General features: G+C 38.5%; 1 protein-coding gene across 4 annotated transcripts in view; it reads left to right on the top strand.

Annotated features, from left to right (window-relative positions):
• LOC114945212 (synaptogenesis protein syg-1) overlaps positions 1 to 21768 on the top strand; it is a 281456-nt gene that overhangs the window by 229659 nt on the left and 30029 nt on the right. For all 4 annotated transcript variants that reach the window (XR_014924590.1, XM_029321322.2, XM_029321321.2 and 1 more), the window contains 3 exons: positions 1056 to 1264; positions 5890 to 6000; positions 7678 to 7884. Coding sequence is in view for 3 of the 4 variants with exons in the window: in XM_029321322.2 (XP_029177155.2) it covers positions 1056 to 1264; positions 5890 to 6000; positions 7678 to 7884 (527 nt within the window). In the remaining variant the exon portion in view is untranslated. The remainder of the gene's footprint in view (positions 1 to 1055; positions 1265 to 5889; positions 6001 to 7677; positions 7885 to 21768) is intronic.

Genomic DNA, 21768 nt, shown 5'->3' with positions numbered 1-21768 from the left:
ATATGTGGTAAAGAGAAACAAGAATAATGGGATTTTTACGACGAGATTCATATTTAATTAAATATATTACACGGTTGTCGGTATATATAATATTTAGTGTATAAAGTTTTAAATGTAAAGTTTATTTCACAGAAGCGCGCGCACACATATCATATTAAATTAATTAACGAAATTATACTCTCTACTATAACGTCATACAGTGTCCTCTATTATCCAACTTACTTGCCTACGTCAAATTTGCACGAAACGTTCAATATGTTAAAGAGTGGGGGAGTTAACTAAATTCTCGTTCTGTTACGATATCAGTTCTGAAGTTTTGCATTTGCTTTATTTTATTTTTTTATCGCGACCTACTATAATACTTCCGACGTGGAATAGCAAAAAAACATAAAGTGACACATGGCGCAGTCATGCCTGAACATGTTATTCGTGATACGATTTTCACTTATATACGAGAGATCGCATTGCAAACACTACTTCTCTCCTCTTTTTCTCTTTCTGAATTCGATAGATTTTTGGAGAAATTTAGTATTTTTTAAAAATCCTATAAGAAAACTGACAGAAACGCTCAAATATGTCTACGGAAAAGATAATCTATTTCAGTGAAATATTGTGAACAATAGATTAGCTTATGAATTTGACCTGAACTGTCTCTTTCAGAAATTTAATCGTGATAAGAATTTACTCCTCGCGCTAAAAAATTATATCGATATACGTACAATTAAGTTGTTATTATTTATTATATATAATAATAATAATTGTGTTGACATATATAATATGTTATCATATATAATATGATTAGAGATAACAAAAAAATTAGATGGTTGTTTTGATATCTCTCTCATATTATATAAGCATGACATTTATATGTTACAAACAAGATGATATATCGCTCTTTGGAGTATATGCAGACATATATCTCTCCCTTCGCTTTTTGTATTTTCTCATATATATTTATATATGTATGTATCAACTTCATTTCGCGATATTATATTTATGACGAATCGAATATTTTCGCATTTATATAAAGTGAAAATATGATGTATTTGTTTCAGTTACGATTTACGTGGCAAGCACTCGGACAAAGCATCGCATTGGCAAGATAAAGAATACCTCAACGATCGGGCGTTCTTTAGGACAACAACGGATCCAGCTACTTTGAGCGTTAATCACATACAGGAACAGGACGAAGGCGAATTCAGGTGCCGAGTGGACTTTACTACAAGTCCGACTAGAAACTCCAGAATTCAACTGACAGTGATAGGTTTGTATCCTATTTAATAGCATATATATCTCATGCTCGAGAAATATACATTTACAAAAATTCTATTAGAAAATCTACATTTTATATAGTCCAAAATAATGTATTAATTCACTTTTCTGTACTTTTAAATTTTAACGATTTAATATATTTATAAAGGGAATTGATAAGTCGTCGAAAGATATTGCATTTCCAAAAATTCGTGATTAATTCGTGAGTACTTATAGTAAATTTAATTTTCTCTTTAATTAGAGACTATTTAATCTTGTAATGCGGTCAGTATAATTTACATTATATTCTCGAAACTAATATAACTTACTTTACAGTGATTATTGAAACTTTTATCACTCTTTAATATGACTAAGTTCAATCATATAATTTTAATTTCTGTTAATATTTTAGAACGAATTGATTAACGCAGATAATTGCGCTAATGAATAAATTGCTCTTTTCACATATATTTTACATATAATATTTTATATAATACGTACTAATATTATATGTAAATATATCTGTGACTAATAATGAATAACTTTATATTACAATTATTGAAGAATATTAAAATAATGATAAACATTATCATCATCAGCCAAAATTATAATTTATTGATTACAGCGGTAGAACTTCGATAGAATTCTATTATGCACGATTTATGAAAATACATGTTCAACGAGAAACAATATGTATATGCAAGCAAATTCCATTAGTCAGTTTCACATAGTTGGAATAGTTAAACATATAATCTTCATTGTATCTGTTGGTTGCCTCGCGTGTTTTTCGTATTCTATCATCCATATCTATTATTGATATTACGTCTATTTAATTAGATTAATTTTGATTAAACAAAATAATACTCAAAGCAAATCATTAAATTGCATATCTATACATCTTTTCTATAATCAATGAACCTTTACATATATATTACAGTCAATGAAAAACAAAACTTCTACTATCATATGTTGCTTTTCATTTCTTTTGACTAATACCTGAAGAAATAATTTCTATTGTATTTTTCTTTCATTCATAGTCATTTTAAAAATGCTAAAAATTCGACGATTCATCGTACAATTGTCATTAAGTAATACTTGAAAGAAAAATTATTATAACAGAATATCGGAGAAGAGTTTATCTCTTTATCTCAAGAAAAAAGAATTTCTTGCGCAGTATCTTTTCTATATTACAATTCACGTCTCTTTTATCTGCCTTTCTCGTAGTCGTTGTTGCAACACCATTTACCTGCGACAAAGAACGTTTGATCCCCCCGTTTAAAGCGCCGCTTCGAAAAGCTTAATGTATCCTGGAAAGAGACGAGATTTTTCGAAAGCGTCGTCCACTTCGAAACTGGACATTTCTTTCGGCGATCGTGCAAAGAGCGCTTTTCCAGGAAAGAGACTTCGTTACATGATTCCTCAATTTACTGGATGTTCGTTTCACGTAGTAACCCTTCGGAAAAAAACTACTAGCGCGGTCATTCCCCTGAGGAATCTTACTGTTAGATTGCGAGATAAAAGCTTTTTCGCACGAAACACTCGTCGTCGGAATAATATCAATCCGCGATAAATAAACTATTAATGTAATCCATTGCGTATGTAGCATATATGGTAGATGTAATGGCTTTACATTTATATTGCATTTTGACATCGCGTTATTTTATGTAGGTATAAGGACAAATGAATAGAATTGCGATTTTCGCCCAAGACATTCGGAGCGAGAATGAAATGTGCTTCAAGCCGATGTATATTTTCAGTGAGTAGATACCGAATATTGAATCCTCCGACAAGTATCTCGCGTGAAAAGGGCTTAACTCTTGAAGCAGCACGGATTAATTGCGGTTGCTTGTCCCTGCGGCGCTCATCCTCCGATGCAGAAATGTATCTTCGTATTTTCGAAATACATTCGCATCCGGAAACGATACGCTCTAACTATTCCTCTTCCGTGTCACGTACCGAACGTCATAATTTGCGAGAGCATATCAACTCCCGCCAATGTTGAAACTTAGGTGCTACAAATTAACCCGTTAAATTCCAGCATATCATTTGTCACGCGAAAATGTTCGTTGGAAATGTCCTGGTTCTTCTATGAAGTTCGTGAACAATGGAAACCAGTCGCCAGCGAGAGAAATGCTGCAAACATCATTTCTCAAGCTTCGTAGAAATTAATAAAATACATTATTATTACATATATATATGCGTATATATAATGTGTTTCAGATATACATATGTGTATATTCTTTATAAAATACAAAATTACTATTATATTAAATGAAATTCGAAAATAATTTAATCGGTAGAAAATAAATTCAATTGCTATAAAGAAATCTCCCAGTTATTATTCAGTAACGTTATTTCTAACTTTGATTTCTTTTCTGGGCGAAAGTCTTTCGTTTTAGTTAGAACATGATCAATTAAAAGTTGATTATTATCATCCTTATCTTATGAGTTATTTCTAACTTGGATTTCTTTTCTGGGCAAAAATACCTTTAATTTTAAATCATGATACATTAAAAGTTGATCATGATTATTATTATTATCCCTATCCCATACAATAGAATTTTCTACTCCGGCAATTGTTCTTGAATGCTTTCCTATCGATCAAAGGGATTTGCTCTCACCGTGAATTACGTTAAATTATTTGATATTATAATGATAAATTGTATTACAAAGCGTATACAGACACATGGTTCTATGTATTATATCGTACAATAGATTATCATTCGCACTACAATACAATCCCGCATCACTTGCAGAATCCAAGTATTTTGTCAGTTTGATTTGATAATTTAGTTCGCCCGTGTTGCGAACGATTGTCCATATGTAAAGCTGATATTTAGCGAGTATTAAGAGGCGAGTGGCTGCGGTTAATACCGAAGGATCCGCTAATGTATCGATTATACTCGATATAAAATATAGAGGATACGGTATAATCCTATTTTCAGAGGTGCTTCACTCGGCGCTATTTCCAGATGGTATCGGATAACGTTTTCACGTCGGGACTTTCTCACTTGCACGGTATCGTGACCGACGGCTTAACTTGGCGCGTCCATGTTAATCCGGTTTATTTCCTATCCGGTTCACCGCTTCAATTTGTCCTGCTCGGACACGTGTGTTCGTGAGGATAATTATAAAGTAGAACGGTTGAACTTTAACTCGATGTACGAGGTATGTAAGGTCATTATAGCCGTGTAAAGCCGTGTTCTTAATTACGCGTAATAATATAACAGAAGAAAGGGAAAAAAACGACTATATTCTCTCTTTGAAAATTGGATCAAATACGAATTCGACGAGTTTTTCGAATTTTCGGAGAATCCTAATTATATAAAATTGTATTTCGCGTCGTCTAACGCCGCTTTACAGGAATCAGGTCGTGTTAACGATCGATTCTACATCCGAGAGATTTCGCGTTTCGCTATTGTGAATTTTCATCGGGCAACCCGCTTCGTTTGGACGGACATCCCGGCCGCGACTGCAGCCTATCTTCGAGGCAATACGCCCGCTACTCACCTTCTGACGTTTCGACACGCCGCTATTTCCGATATTCAATTGCCAGCGTTTACACGTCACGATAGGCCCACCTTCTACACCCATCCACCTCATGTCGGAGCTAAACTATACACCGCATGATCTCTCCCCTTACGTGCCCTTTTGATACCTCGCCGCGCATTGTTTCCTTGCACGCAAAATGCTTTATTGCGCGCGCGATGGGTGTACCGAATTACACCGACATAATAAGAGGTTGCGAGCTATCTTGAAAGGATCGCGGCTGATATGTAATTTGAAAGGCATCCCGCGCGCTTGTGTATATAAATCCTGAAATAGTTCAGAGGAACGCGCGACATAATAACATTTTATACGTTATTGATATATACCTATATATATATATATATATATATTTTTTTTTTTTTAATTTTCGTTGGCATGATATTGTAGGATATTGTTTTGGAAGGCGTCAATCCTTTTCTTTTTCCACTATTCTACCTCGTCTCTCGAATTCGAGTGCTCGCCAAACTACTCTGTGGCGAAAGCCGCGAATGGCCTTCGTGCTGGCTCACTCATCCGTAGTACGAGTTTCCAGCGGTTACCTGTAACACCTGTACACCTGCTTGTTCGACTATTCGTGCGGTACTCGTGGCACGAGTATATCGTGAATTACTCCTCCCCGGACGCCGCTGACTTACATGGAAAGTTTCCTATCTGCGCTTAAATAGCTCGTAGCGATGTCAGAGGCGGTCAAACTCGAAGCCACTCGAACGCGATACGGTCTGCTGCGCCAACTGTGTATCTGTACAATCGCGCGTACAGCAAACGAATCAAAATTTCCGAAGTGAGGGTGGAAGATACTTTTTTTTACGTAGGTATACCTTATTGCGCCGCGATGCGGAAAATGAAGGCTCGAGAAATAGGGAAGGAATGAAATATTTATCAAGTTCTTACGTTATAATTATATATGATGTTGTATATTAAACGACTGGTTAAAATGTATATGTCACGCTAAAGAAAAACATGGTACGATTAAAGATATGATATTGACATAAAGAAGAAGTTGATGAAAAATGTCTAATTTGATGAAATATCAAATATTTTATGATCGATAAATAAAAAAATTTGTTTATTTTTTTCCTCTTGTTACAGTGCCACCGCAGAAGCCGAATATTATCGACGAACGCGGAGATCCCATCAAAGACGTCGCCGGACCTTACGAAGAAGGTGGTCAAATGGAACTACATTGCTACGTCTTTGGGGGTAAGCTCTACTTTCTATAATAGAGACAGGTTGAATGAAAATACATCCGAGTATTCTCTTCCGACCTTTGTGTTACCTTTGTGAATACGTCGTGAAAGAGACGACAGAATAATTGGTATGACCGATGGGAATATATGCTCTTTCGGTTCAACAACATTCTCTCGCTCTGGCATGTAAAAGAGAGCCTCACGATCCAGTTCGTCGTGTAAAACGGAGCCATATTATTCTTAGCTAATTAAAGCGCCTAATTAAAACGTGATACGATCGCAGCCTGATGTTACGGATAAAGGACATTTTTCTAAGCCTTGACGTCATCAAATTTTTTAAATTTCAGATTCAGTGCGATTCATTACGCGCGTCTATTTAACCTTTACTATATATATTCGGATAATTCTCCCTCACATACTCCCTTTCTCTCTGATATTGATCGTGATTATCATAATAGCTCGTTTATCATTGCTTCGCGAAATTCTGAATCCTCGTGAAGAGCGGTAAATCCGAGTATCGGCATCTATGCTTAGATTTTCCTGTACCTCTCGTCTTCCGCGTAAATGCAGAATTATAGATGTGTTGCCTGGATTACGTTAAACGCTCTTCGACAAAGCATCGAGCGGCTTTAGCCGCAATCGTGATGCATGCATTCCGCGCGTTTTGCGCCCCTTTATTCTATTACATTTTAATATCCGGGCGCGCGTCGGCAAGACACGAGGGCAATAATAATAATAAATTTATTTTTATTACCTCGCATGTGCTCGCCACTCGAGGAACACGACAGAGCTCTCTATCTTATACACTTCTCACCGCTCTACCTACAATTCCACTCTCTTTCCTACGCCCATAAGCGTCTCCTCTCTCCTTCCTTTCCCCACGACGCCGCGTGTTTTTCTGCTTGTCCCTTCTGAACGAAAATAGGTCCGGTAAAAAATAATGAGGTCGCCCCAGCGCATAAGCTAGACCGCCTCGCCGCCTCCCTTTAACGGGATATTCACCCTCTGGGGATTATCCGCACGCAACGACCATTATGAATTATGAATTAACGCGTACCACGAAGCCTGTACCTGATGTAGGGCGAGGGAAAAGGGCGAGTGTATACGTACGTTAGCTATCTATACGCATGAAACCCACGGCGATCGTTCGCGGAGAAGTGGTGTAAGATGGGAGAAACGTGTGGGAGCGAGAGAGAAGGCGGGTGAGCGATACATTGCACGGATAGTGTTGCAGATATGCCGATGCCGGAATATTGCAGGTAGTTTTTGCACCGCAAAGTAGTTCACACAAGTCCATAAGCTCTCTCGCGAGTATTCTCGAGAGCTAAATATATTAAAACTCGAAGCTATATATACTATAATACATATATATAAATAATAAATAGCTCTCGTCTCATAATTTGTCCAAATTTATAAAATACTTATCTTGTGCTTTTAGTCAAATTATATTCATTTAATTAACTCTTTAATTAATATATGTTTTCCAATAACTCGCAATATTCGACATGATATTAAATTATATTTAAAATGGGAAAACTTGTCGCAATTAATTTTATTTTTATGCGTCTAATTATAACATAATGAAATTGCAATTAATCTATATAGCGGCATATTTAAAAAATTATTTTAAATAAAACTCTTTTAGATTTCTATTTTTTTCTAAACTGATAAATTTTATATTTGTTCTCAGGTCGCCCACAGCCTAAAGTGAGATGGTGGCGTGGAGAGACGCTTTTGGACTCTAAGGACGAGTCAGGTGATTCCCATGATGTTCGTAAGAACACACTTCTCGTCAGCGAATTGTCAAGAGCGGATCTACACGCGACGTTCGAGTGTCAAGCATCCAACAACAACATCAGTCAGCCTGTGTCGATGTCGATAGCGATTGAGATGCATCGTAAGTACTATAGATTTTTCTCAATGTGTTTTTCTCGACACGCATCATATTTTCCGAATTAATCTACAATATAAATACTATTACGATGTGTATATGAAAGAAAAGGTCAAATGTTAATTAAATTAAACGATAAAATATTAAGAATACTTGCGATAGCGATTGAGATGCATCGTATTACATTTTTTTCAACAAATGTTTCTTTTTATAAATTCAAAACTGATTTTTCTCAGTGCGCTTCTTTCGACGCGCATAATAGTTCCCGAATTAATCTACAATATCGTAATGAATATCGTAATGTGTATGGACGAAAAGATAAAATGTTAATTAAATTAAATGATAAAATATTAAGAATGCTTGCGCGCGCGCGCGCGTTGCAAAGCTTGAGGCACAGATAACTGAAACTCGTGGAGCTTCGTAGTTCCGTTTTGTTGCGCCGTAGTTACACAAAGTGTAACACCGCCCGCGGTCTCTCAGGGGGATAAATCCAAAGGGTACAATCGATCCATGCCCATCTCTCTCTCTCTCTCTCTCCCTCTGCGAATCGGCGCAAAAGGAATGCATTTGCGAATCGTACCAAAGGGAAAATCTGCGTTGTCGAGTAAACGAAGCTGAATACCGAAGCAGGAAAGTATTTAACCCGGCCTCTCGGCCCGGCCGCGGCTTCGGATCTGCGCAATCCCGTTTATTCCGTAGCCCACGTGCTCCCGATTTCTTCTTTCTCCCACGGTATTTCGCCGTTTCTCTTCCCTCACGTTTGGATCACGAAGAAGAATTGCAAGGCAATGTTAAACCCGGGACGAACCGTAGAGATAATTAACTTGATTTTCGCGTCTCGCCATTGTGCGAATCTTTGCACAATTGTTCTCTATAATAAGCATTAATAATTTCGCATATCGCGAAAGTCGGTGCATTTAGTATATGAGCGATAAAAAGAAAGAGGAAAAAAATGGTTTCACAAAGCACTTGAAAAATTCTCGCAAAATTCAAAGCGGAATATTTTCAAATCCCTTTGTTATGTATACGTTTTATGCTAATTGAAAAATATCAAAAAATTTTCCAGTACAATATGGCTATTCTGCTGATGCGAATAAAATTTGATTTTATGATGATTTTATATAAAAGCATATATGCATCATTCAACAGCCATTGAATCTTTAATTAATCTCTCAAGCGGAATTTATTTTACTGGAAATTTAATTTGAAGCTCAGATAGGAAAATATTTAACGTTGAAAATTGAAAAAATTATCTTTAAAATTTCCGTTAAGAAAAATTCGATCTCGATAATTTACTAAAGAACATGTAAGTGGGGAAAAAGTGTTCGATATATCGAATGAATACAGATTTTCCGTGTAATTTCACAATTTGAATAAACTATGTAATCTATATACGACGTAACATACATGTAATGTTATTCTTGCATGGGACTAATCTAAATTGAGATCCACAGTCCCGCAATCTCCGAGAAACAATATGCAATTGTGATCCGTTGACAGAATAACATATCGTGCGTTGTATTACCAATATTTATAACAAATACCTCAATTCCCGCGAAATGGCGTATCCAAGCACCGAGTTCGGCGACGCCATTTGTCTGGAAGTTATTCGGGATAGGTGAAAATGCGTCTCTCTTGCGACGAAATATCGGAATGAAGAGAAAGGAAAAAGGGACGAGAAACGCGATAGGGAAAGTAAAGCGAAATAGAATCGAAGGAGGGAGCAGTGCATACCGAGAGGAGAGAGTGGAAGCGCATAATGTTCCTCGGCGAACTGCGAGCTCGATTTCGGAAGCTTTCGGATTTTTATTAAATTCCAAGAGAGGAGAGGATTCTCTTCTCGGGGTCAGCCGAGGTCGCGCGGAAAGTCATCGGTGGTTTTCCCCGACTTTATCACGCCCTCGTCTCGTCTGGGGCTCGCAGAGTGCATCTAAAATTGGCTCATCCCCCATTTCGCCTGATGCTCATCGACAGTGTGCCGCGACCTTATTATTATCTTCTCGGAATCGAATATTCCTCAAGCTCGGCGGAAAGCTACTAACGCGTCGCAAAAAGCGCGAAGAAAATTAATAGTCTTAGGAGAGAAAGCTTTCCGTCGAAAGACGTAGAAACGTATATAAATCTTTGGAGAAATTATATAGAGATCTATCTTCGTTTGCAAGTAATATAACCATCCATTAAAGGAACCAATTTTTTTTCGACCAAAATAAAGAATAATCAGATTACGTCGATCTATAAAAGACATAAAGAATAGCAACGACAAAAGCGCAGAAGCGCGGAATATTAGCGACGACACGCGTTCGCGACGGTAATAAAAAACGTCGATAGACACTTTTTTCGGCAAAGTGATAATGCATGCTCTCTCATGCTCTCTCGCTCGCGAAAAAAAAAAAAAAAACACGATTTTCATTGGAAGGATGGAATTTACGAGACCGGGCGAGAAGTCGAATATGTCGACGGACATCGATTTCGTGTTCGGGGAAATTATCGAAAATCCATCCTTCTTTTTGCTCGGATCCTTTTTATTGCGCGCGTGCACTTAACGGCGACAACTGCGACGAACGAGAGATGATGAAGAAGAGCGAATCGTCCAATTATTATCTCATCGTGTACCCTTTCTCTTCTCTCGCATCATCACGGGCAAACGTTCGAGAACTGGTTCGCGGGTCGGTGGTCGTTCGATTAAACTCACAAAGACCCAATTTTCATAATAGCGCACGTGCGTACGTGCACGCGCGCAAATGTCACAATTTCATGTACAGGTATATTCGGGTAACGGTGCATTAGCGATGTGCCATTACGCGGGCGTGCGTCTTCCGCGATATTAGCGGCGTCAATTTTTATCGTTTACGCACTTGGCAGCGCGTATTATTCCGTCGACGGTAAATGAGCGACGAATACGGCGCGATCGATAAGAGGACGAACATTTTCTCTTCTCCGGGTCGTCGTGGAGGGACGTTAAGGGGCATTAACGACGAATTCGCGAGCTATAACATTGATGGCTCGCGCATATATACATCACACACACACACACACACACATATATATATATATATATATACATTCTCGTTGGATCGATTCCGTCCGTATCGCGAACGATCGACGAGCACCGAATATACGCGTCGCTAAATGTCACTGCAAATTGTTGCATACCGCGTTTTAGTGGAGAGATTACAATAAATCGCGTAAAGATCGCTCTGCTCTTTTTTCTCCTCTTTTCCCTCTTTTTTCGCTTTTATCGTTCTCTCGCTCCTCCTTTCTCTCGCGCTACCTCTCTCTTTTCGGCGTAAAAACTCGGCACATACCACCCGTATCTTTTGCCGTATATCCGTCATGACCGAGCGATGCATACTCGTCGTAAAAATATAAAGGTACGGCGATAAAAACGACGAGAGAGAGAGAGAGAGAGAACGCTTTTAGCAAAGTGCGCGCCTTATATAGCTCACGCGCATAATTACAAGCTGCTGTCACGGGCCGTCTAAAAGTTGGCGAATTAAAGCGGATTTTGCATTCAATTATTTTTAATTAGGCGAGAAAGTTGTTGGATTCTGCACTTGTACGGTCTCGTGAAAAAGTGCGATACATACGAGAAAGTTATAACTCGCGCAGCTATTTAAGCGGAAAAACCGCGCGAATAAATCGCACGAGGGGACAGAATCTCAGGAATTTGTCGATAATCTTATCCGGCGGAAATGATAAGAGGAGAAAAGTATCCCGCGTATAAAATCTGCATTTCGGTTTCGCGTTTCGTTGCAGACTGATTTACAATTAATACGTGAACAAATAACATACACGCATATACAGGGTGTCCGGTAACTAACGGACCAATGATTAAGGGCGGATTCTCTGGCCAATTTGGAGACGATTTTTCCTTAGCAAAAATGTTGAGAAGTCAAGAATTTTCGAGTTATAAGCGATTGAAAAAATGGGTTTTTTCCAAAACCAAACGTTTTGGAGTTAAAAGTCTAACATAATTACATTCTTCGGTTAATTTCAGGTAGAGTTTACTATAATAAAATTTTAATTCGAGGCTTAGTTATAAAGATACATAATGACAAATATTGGAAAGTTGTAAAAAATGATGACCTTTTTCGACATTTTTGCTGAGGAAAAATCGTTTCCAAATTGACCAAAGAATCCACTTGTAATCGTTGGTCCGTTAATTACCGGACACCCTGTATATATACGACGCATCGATATGTCGTTACTTAAATATTTACATATTAAACACGATTATCTACTAACGACAACAATTTTGATCTCGCGGAATTAATTTCCCGCTGGAATTATCACGTATTCTCGAAACGAGTCGCATATTTGATGCGCATCTCTTTCTCCCGACCAGAAATACACGTCAGACAATTTATAATTCGCGACAATTTCAATGTCGATATGTAAATAAGTTCTCGAAACGAACATGCATAATTATCTAGACCACGTGCCATTGTCCGGTCTATCGGCTTTAATTTCCGCTTTACGTTTTCGCCGAATAACGCAGGAAATAAGCGCGCCGCTTCCTTCCTCCTTCTGGAATGCATCTCCAGTCTGTATATCTACGTATCTCTCTCTCTCTCTCTCTCTCTCAAGGTATTATATTCGCGGGCATCACTCGTATATAGGCATTACGCCACTCCACGGGTTTTATTGCTTGGCGTTAAAGCTCGCTCTTTCGCTATGATGCAAGACGAAGCGAGCGGCGAGCTTTCTTCCTCTCGCACACCTTTGAACCCTCGGGTCGGGATCATCCTCGACCCTCTTAAACCGTCGTACACGATGGCACGGTGGTGAGGAAGGAGAGAGGGATGGAAAAGAGAGCCGCCTCTCTTGGATTCCGCAAAGGATTAAACCTCATAAATTCCATGGAGCACTCCATGGAATTATCGGTATGCGGCCGCCTCCCTTGCAGCCTTTTATGGACAAACGAGAGCGATTTCCCCGCGACTTTATGCTTTCCAACCTCTTCCATCCCTCCCATGCACCCTCTGGCCGGGGGATGGTCGTGCGATTCCTATATGGACATACGTTCGAGCATTTGCATGACTGCGCTCGTCGGATTGATGCGAATTCGCGAATGGACGGAAAAGTATTCGCCTAACGTCGCCGAGACGTTGACTTTCGTGACGTGGATATGGGAAAATGCAATTTCCTGACTGCGAAAACTTATGTAGATATATATCTCGTATTGTTGCGCACCGAAAAGTCCACCGACATTTTATTACGACGTATCGAATCGGACGCGTTAAATTGACAATTGATTGGATTGTTTGGAATTGATAAAAAAAATATTAATAATATAAATAGATATTGCGCGCGGATATTTCGGGGAGAAGATTAAATGAAGAAAAGCGGGAAAAAATTTTCAACTGAATTATACATAGAGAATGCTGCGTGTAAATAATCCAGATTTTTTAAAATCGCGATTTAGAATATTCTGTACTCTGTAATAAAATCAATTTCACATTGATGTAAAGACAAAACCAGTATTCTTTATTTCTTCTGATCAAAAATGTATTTCATCATATAACATAATAAATATCACTCTTTCTCTTTTCAATAGAAAATAAAATATCGTATATTTTGAAGCTTTATGCATGATTGTAGCGAATTATACACAGTTACTGTATATATAAAATTCTATATACCATTACATAAATGGTATATACAATTGAGATTTTTAATATTCAAACGTAATGGAATATCAATAAGTGATTTTTGATATTATGAGAAAAATGAAGGGCGTCGTTTTGACCAGACCTCCGCGATTTATGAACGGAAAGCATTTTCGACGTGCCTATCGAAGAGTAAATCGAGCAGATCCTTCGGTCAGCTAGCAAACGTTTCATAATAAATAAACCGCGGTCGTTAATATGAACCGTGACAGGAGGGGTGTGCGCACGAACGTTGCGAAATAAATTATCAAAACGTACGGCGCGCTGAACGATGGCCGCGCGTATAACGCAGTTTAATCGCGGATCATTATTATTTCACGGTTCATCGAGTCTTCCTGCGCAAATTCCAAAGTATCGCCAGTCGGGGGTACATCGCGTGTCACATTCAGTTGTGTGTACCGTGGTTTTGAAATCCCATTATTCCGAGAAAATTAATATTTAACGCTCGTGCGCTCGAAAATCGTCGCATTTACAAATGGAGCGGCCGGTAATGGCATATTTTTCCCCGGCAGAGGTTTATCGCACGAATTATTTTCAGCCCGGGGATGCACGCTCGTTCCGCTGGCTGGCAGTCGTGAGAAATGGAAATAAACCGCGCGCGAAACGCGAAGGCAAAAACCGATACGACACGCGGCGCGAAATTAAAATCATTGCGAATACTTTCGATCCGTTCGCGCGTATTACGCTTATATGCGCGAACGTCTCGCGGTTAAATCTCCTAATGATAATTTCGTTGAGAAACTTCTCTCCACCACTCGAATCGTCGTCGCAATTTAAGAATGTAGTGGAGTAGTTCGGAGCTAATCAACCGAGCCGTATCTTTTTTTCTACCAGCCAATATAAAGTACGGCGGCTTAAACTTGGTTCTTCTCTCCTTGCAGAAGTAATGCTTTTCGTTTATTTTGGCCGCTTAAACAAGGCGAATTTTCTACATTTTATAGTATACGCCCTTTAGAACATCGCAAATGCTTACGTCGCGTTTCGCGTTACATAACGTCTGCGCGACGTCTTAAATTAAAATAGCAAGTATACATTAAACATTTATGCGCGCATATTTTTAATCAACTTTTTATACGTTTATTTCGCGTATATTTTAGGATGCTAGAAATAAAGTTATACGACATCGCGTGTTTACTGCGTAAGCGTAAAAGAATGTTTTCATCTAACGCTGATGATGATGCTCGTGTGAATACACGTAATACAATAATAGATTAATAACGAGAATTAATTTCTTGTATATTATATAGAAGTCTGTGGTATTTTCTTCTTCCTCGACAATTTTCCGCATCGTGTGCTTGGTAATCATTGATATAATTCGAATCGACGAAATCGAGGACGGAAGGTTTCAATCTTGCGAAAAAGGTCGAGCTTTCGCCGAGAGAAAAAAGCTTGGAAAGATTAATGTAATGAATCACTCTGGCCTTTGATCGTATCGAACGTGATATTCCGGATTTATACAGCTTATTCGATACCCTTGTTAGTAGGACTCATTTCTCTTCCCATTTCTCGGTTTTTGCTCGACCCACAATTGACGTGTTGTATACACATATAACATACACACTAACGAATCATTAATACAAATTGCGAAACACGTAGGTGTCGCGCGATTAATATCGCGTAGTAAGTGTATCAATACTTTCCGACTGTGTGCTAAATATAATGTATACTGAATATATAAACCATAACCGTTTGTGTGATTACCGACTTGCATCAGGCAAATTTATTTAGCCGATACTATATACGCAGGTACCAAAAAGCCGAGCGCTCTGGCGAGATGCAACGCAAATGAGGAATTACATCAAAAGCGAACGAATGCGGACAACGGGCGAAACGAGATCACGTGTACGTTATCGTTTCATTAAAACGTGAAAAGGAGAAAGAGAAAAACGAACGAGGGTGAAAAAGGAGAGAAATGCGAGGATAGGAATAGAATTACACGCGGCAGAATAGCGGTGCCGTAAACGGGGATGAAAATAGAAGAGGTCGAGAAGGTATAATATGGTGGTTCCGAGAGCGACCTTGGGATTGAATCGGCGCCCTCTCGAGAGGAATGGAGAACAAACCCCGGTGCTACCTCGTTGCGCCCGATCCACCCCAACCTAATCGAGCCTGACTAATTAGAGGGCAGTTGGCTGGTAATGGAGTCAGCCGGCGAAATTGGGTGACGGTGGGCCTGATTTACAGTGCGACGAACTTGGAGATTGGTCGCGGAGAATAAGGACGGTGCGCGAATCAAGAGAGAGAGTATATAAGCTCATCCTGCGGACGGAAAGAGACGGAAGGAGGGCAAAAAAAAAAAAAGGGAAGAAACCCAGGAAAAAGACTCGTAATGTCGACGAGAGTTAGCTTTCGGATTGGCTGTTGGTGATCAGGTCGCTTTCTGCGACACGGAGCGAGCATTCAGAAGCCGCGCCGAGCTGATCTTTTTAGAGCTGTGACGTGAGGCGGGTGAGAATCACGACGAGCCCCGGAAATCCGCTCAACTTTTAATGGAATCGGCGATTTTTCAATACGCCTCTCCTCTTCCTCGCCGTCGCGGCTGATAAGTCGCGCGAGACAAAAAGATCCATATCGATGGGATCCACGGTGGCCATTTTGGGGGCAGAAGGGACGTCGCGCGCGTGAGTATTCATGGAATTGAAAATTGAGAAACTCTTCGGGGAAGAAGAGTTCGCTGGAAAACTGGCTCCCTCCCGGGAGAGGAAAGAGAAAAGCCCGTTTTACTCTCCCCGTCCGATCACCAACTATTCGGTCGTTTTTGCGGCTCTCCCGGGCGTACTACGTCGGCGGGAATCCGCGATATCATTTCCCGAGATTAGGCGAGATTTCTTTATGCGAATCTCCTGCTTTTTCCGCTCCGTCGACATTTACTTTTCTTTTTCATTCAGACGGAACATTTATTATTTCTCTATAAATATGGTAATCATACCACGGATAGAATGGAATAACGATCGGAAACAACAATGGTATATACAATATATATACACTAGAGAATCACCGATGCTATTAAGCCTGGAATATATAAATATTTAATTCGTCATATATAAATGTATATTTAATCCACTAATGTCTTGAGATATAAAAATTATAGAATGATATTTCAATCGTTTTATATATTAATTTATATGGATTCTACACATATGAGAAACGATTTTCTGGAAGATAATTGCGAATGTATAATTAAATGCATTTAATATTTTAGACGAGATATATCAGTCTTATTATTAAGGTCATTTAAATAATTAAAGATCTCGCGATCTCATCCTAACAGTATAACATTGAATTAATTTTTATATTTTAATGTTTCGCAAATAGAAGTAGATGTAAATTTTTTATCTTATATATGCAAAGGAATGAAAAGACTATAAACGATTAAAAATAAATTGGTACTCATAAACCGTTCCTTTTTCTTAATTTATAGTATAAAAATATCTGGACAACTCGATGAGAAATAAAATAATATTTTACAGAGAATTACTTTCGATATTTTTTATATCGCATTCAATTTTGTTTACATTGTCTACATAATAGAAACATCTTACACTAGTATCGTCAATGTTTATAAAATCTCAACTTTCAAAATGTTGTTACATTATAAAAGAATTAAGATTTTTTTTATATTTTAAGATACCTTTAAATTATCTTATAAGTTATTATTTTAAGAATCATCATTAAGAATAACTCCAGAAACGAGTTTCCTATTTTCTCTCTTACACAAGAATACAAACTTACAGAAGAATCGATATTTGTACCATTTAAAGGACACTTTGCTCTTAATTGTATTTTTGTCCGAGTTTAATATAAACCGTAATTCTTTTGAAAGTAGTCCACCGCGACGTCAAAAGTTAATGTTTCACAAATATCTCGATACCGTTAATAAACGACGTAACTCGCCAAGTATACGCGCAAAAATTGACAAAGGGAAACCCGGCATCTCGAACATAGAAGCAGCAAAGAAGTTGCATAGAAAACACACAGCGGGAAGGAAATAAAGAAGATATACCGAGTCGTGTAATAGTTAAAGGCAAGACGAGATGGGCTCTGCGTTTCTCTCTGCGGTATCTGGTGGTGATACAGTTACGACGACAACGATACTGACAACGGGCTAAGCCACCGATGGAATAGCCGAAGAAAGAGAGAGAGAGAGAGAGAGAACGAGAGGAAGAGAGAAAGCAATGAAGGAGGTACGAGTCCTCGAACTGCCGGGGGCTTGATTGTATACCGGAGACAGGAGACTCTGAAGGAGACAGGAGAGCCCTCTCAGACTTACGGTTGAAGTCGAGTGAGTCTCGTGTGATCCCGAGACGGGGCTGTGTTACCCGCGAACAATATCCGCAGCTGTGGAAATTGTTAGCTCGTGTTATATACGGCGGCCGTGCATTTACAAATGTTCCCTCGGCGCGACCCTCTTTCCTCGCACTCGCACCGAGAGATCTCGCCGACAACGTAACGAGAGAGCCGTAAATGTTCCAAGCATCGTCAAGAGACGCGCGAACCACGACGAATGAAGTCGGACCGCTGTCGAGCGACATGCTGGCGTAGCGGGAAAACGTTCTTGATTAATGTTATTGATGATCATCGTCGAAAGGGATAAATGTTGTTCGGGGAGAGCGTGGAATTAAAGAAAAATGGAATTTATCCAAACTTTTTCACGTCAGATCTGTCATTGTCAGCTGATCGACCGCTGCGTTATTGTTGTCCTGATTTTGTTGAAAATATCGCATTATAAAATTCGTCGAATTGTACGAGAAATCCGAATGCTTTCGCAATAACGTCAAGGTTTAGAATCAGAATGGATTACAAGCGTTTGTACGCGTCGTAGTTCAACAAAGTTCCCACACGAAATTCTCAAATTAATTCGATTTATTAGAACGCAACGCGCGGGTGCGCATTATATACACCGTGAAAATATATACTACGAGATAAATAAATTACGCACGCGCAACACGTCGATACGCGTCGATCCGCGGGAAACTTATACAAGCGCGGCCGCAATCATTTCACGGACGAAATAACGGATAATTGGTTTACGGAACTCGGCCATTGAACAAAGTTTCTAGAAACACCGCTGTTTTCGATCGCCGTTATATAAAGTTTCATAACACGATGCAATTGCTAATGAACGCAAATAAAAGCGCGGCCGTGACGTCATTCGCGAACGACTTTCGCGCGTCAAACTCGTGCATATAATATCTCGTTATCTCGCTCGAGTTTTTCCGCAAGAGAGGACTTTGGATGTTACAGGACGCGCTTTTGGACGATTGAAATCACAAAGAGGCGATTTCTTGCAAATAAAAAATCCATCGCCGTTCATTTCGTCCGTCGTAGTCTCGCGCTATATATATATATATATATTTCGCAGACTCTTCATCTACTATCCAGTTCGAGTTAACTTTGTCTTGCGCCCTATTCAAACAGCGTCCACGTCGTCCGTCTCGCCTACTCATTAGCGTCCTTCCGTCCGTTACTACTAATGTACAGAAGTCGACCAACAAATTTACACACGGCGCGTTGCCCGGAGTTACTCATTAGAGCGCCAATGCGCACAATGTAATATCGCAGTTCCGCAAACTTCGATGCTAATTACACTCATCATAGTCATATACGTTTTACGTGATGTAAAAAGCGATAGTGCACTCATTTCATTTAACAATTTTCATCTAAAATGTAGCTCGATAAAAAAAAATAATTTCTTTCCTCAATTCTTGAGCTTTTATTGGTTTTTTATTATTACGGTTCATTATTACTTCTATATGTCGTGTATTTAATTTTAATGAACTATATAATATTTAATTCATAAATTTTATTAAATATATAAAATGATGAATTTGACTTAAGACACATGTTTTGCAATGCTACAGCTTATTAGAAAAGATGTATATATTGAATTTTGAAGTATCTTTCGATATCTCTTGTTTCTTAAACGACAAAGTTTAACACACGCCTTGAATAGAGATAATTTAACACGTATGTGTTATGTTTAGAACATCTGCCTGTTTGAAATGACACATGTTGCTGTTCAGACTCGCATTAAAGGGGCATCGTGTTGCATTTTTCGTGATGTGGTAAAAAAGGAGAGAAGCGAAGCGAGAACCTCTCTGTTTGTGGGTCCATCTATGTAACATTATTTGGCCGGATACGCTCTCTGTTTTTATTCAGTGCATGGCACATACACACACACACATACAGCCCGTACATTTATTATCTACAATCTTTTTGTCTGTAACTTTGCATTAATCCGGAAACGTAATAAAGCGAGATACGAATAAACATAGAGAGTAACGGGCGATGTGGCGCGGCGCGGACTCTCACCAAAAACTATACCGAGGCGAGGGTAGCTACCGGGATATCCGGACAGAAGAGCAGGCGACCGGGATATGCAAACGCGCGACCGTAAGCCCCCACCGGATTAAGCACGGACGTATTTTCAATTCGCGATAGCAATAAGTTCAACCTCGTCCGCTCGTTCGTTACCCGGCTGCTCTATCTTTCCCTCTAACACTCTCTTTCGTTCTGTTCTCCATCCTTTCTCTTTAACCCTTTTTTTTTCCACTCCCGATCTCGTTAGTACCGTTTTTATTCCGTCGTTCCTCTGCCTCTTATCCGAACTGCATCGAATCCTTTCGCGATCGTCGACAATCCCAAAGAACGATCGTATTTGATGGCATCTTATTGGCATTATTTACAATTTGTCTGTCTAAGCACCTCCGGGTACTTACACATATACGAGGTGTCACAACCGAAAATATACAAGTAGATCTTGTTATTTGGAGACAATTTTTCCTCGGCAAAAATATTGACGCGTCAATAATTTTCGAGTTATAAGCGATTGAATGTAAAAGGCTCTTCGCAAATAAAGCCTTGTGGAAATAAAATATTAACAAAATTATATTCTCCAATTAATTTCAAGTGGAGTTTACTTTAATGAAATTTTAATTTAAGGTTTAATTATAAAGATACATAATGGCAAAAATTGTGAACGTGCAAAAAAATGATGGCCTCTCTCGATATTTTTGCTGAGAAAAAATCGTCTCTAAATAACGACATCTACTTGTCGTCTATTTCTGATGTAATACTTTATGCCAGACACCCTGTATAAAAATAGTAATTGTCAGAATGAAAATTATCAGTATTCTTTATAATATAGAATAAATTTTATACCGATAGATTACTTGCCGTTGTATTATCGGTTTCTTGTAATAGTTTATTTTCTTCTTCAACGAGCTCCAATTAAAATTTTATTTCGCGAAATAAAACGAGATAAAGTCTTATTTCTGTTTCGTTCAAGATACGGATTCATTATGAAAATTGCACTGAATTCCCCGACTGAAAAAAAGTATAATACAGTTCAATACGCAATAAAAGAATTTAAGCTCTCTTATTACCTTACAAACTAAACTATAATAATACATTTTCTAAACGAAGTCTTTCGCGAGATTATATGTTACTTCAATTATTAATTTAATATTAAATTTGAGAATTTAGTAGAATTTAAATAATCATTTCGTTTAAAATTAATGATTCTCGTTATTATTTATAGACGTGTAATGCATCTCGAAAAATATGAGAATATCAAGAAATATTTTTTATTCATACAATTTATTAATCTAAAAAAAAAATGCAATAAAAATGAGAAACGCATATTCGCTGGAAGTATTATTTGTATAAATCTGCTTCGCGTCATCCATCAGGCACCCATTAGACCATCGGCGAGATGTGATCGTGATGCGTTCACATGCTCGCTGGACATTCAGTGGATCATCTAATGGACACTGACGCACTTTTTCGCACAACCCTTCGTTCGTCATGACTATCCGTCGAGGGCTTACAATACAGCCCGCGAAAAAGCGGACGAACGTTTATACAACGTGAGAAGAATGTTGTTCCTAGTCACGTCTTTTCGCCTAGTCCACTCACGTAATGACGAAAAAGCAAAAAAAAAAAATGTGCACGCGTTGCTTTATTCGTAATAACGAAATAATAAACATGAGAAAAAGAGGAGGCAGAGTCATCATAACGAGTGAAAAGAAGGGAAAGATAATATTAATTTTCATTAATTCGCACAAATTTAAGAACACGTGAGATCAACAAAATTATCAAGTACAAATGAGAAATCGCGCGAATAAAATAAAAACGTTGGAAAGATATTGAAGACCATCTAATGACATTTTAAACACACAGATTTCAAGATCAGAGAATTGAATAGCGTGTTGAAGACGGA

Source organism: Nylanderia fulva, unplaced genomic scaffold, assembly GCF_048542155.1.
Source record: "Nylanderia fulva isolate GAGA-0341 unplaced genomic scaffold, ASM4854215v1 Scaffold2, whole genome shotgun sequence".
NCBI classification, from domain to species: Eukaryota; Metazoa; Arthropoda; class Insecta; order Hymenoptera; family Formicidae; genus Nylanderia; species Nylanderia fulva.
The sequence above is the reverse complement of the archived record's forward strand: the minus strand, read 5'-3'. Positions and strand labels throughout refer to the sequence as shown.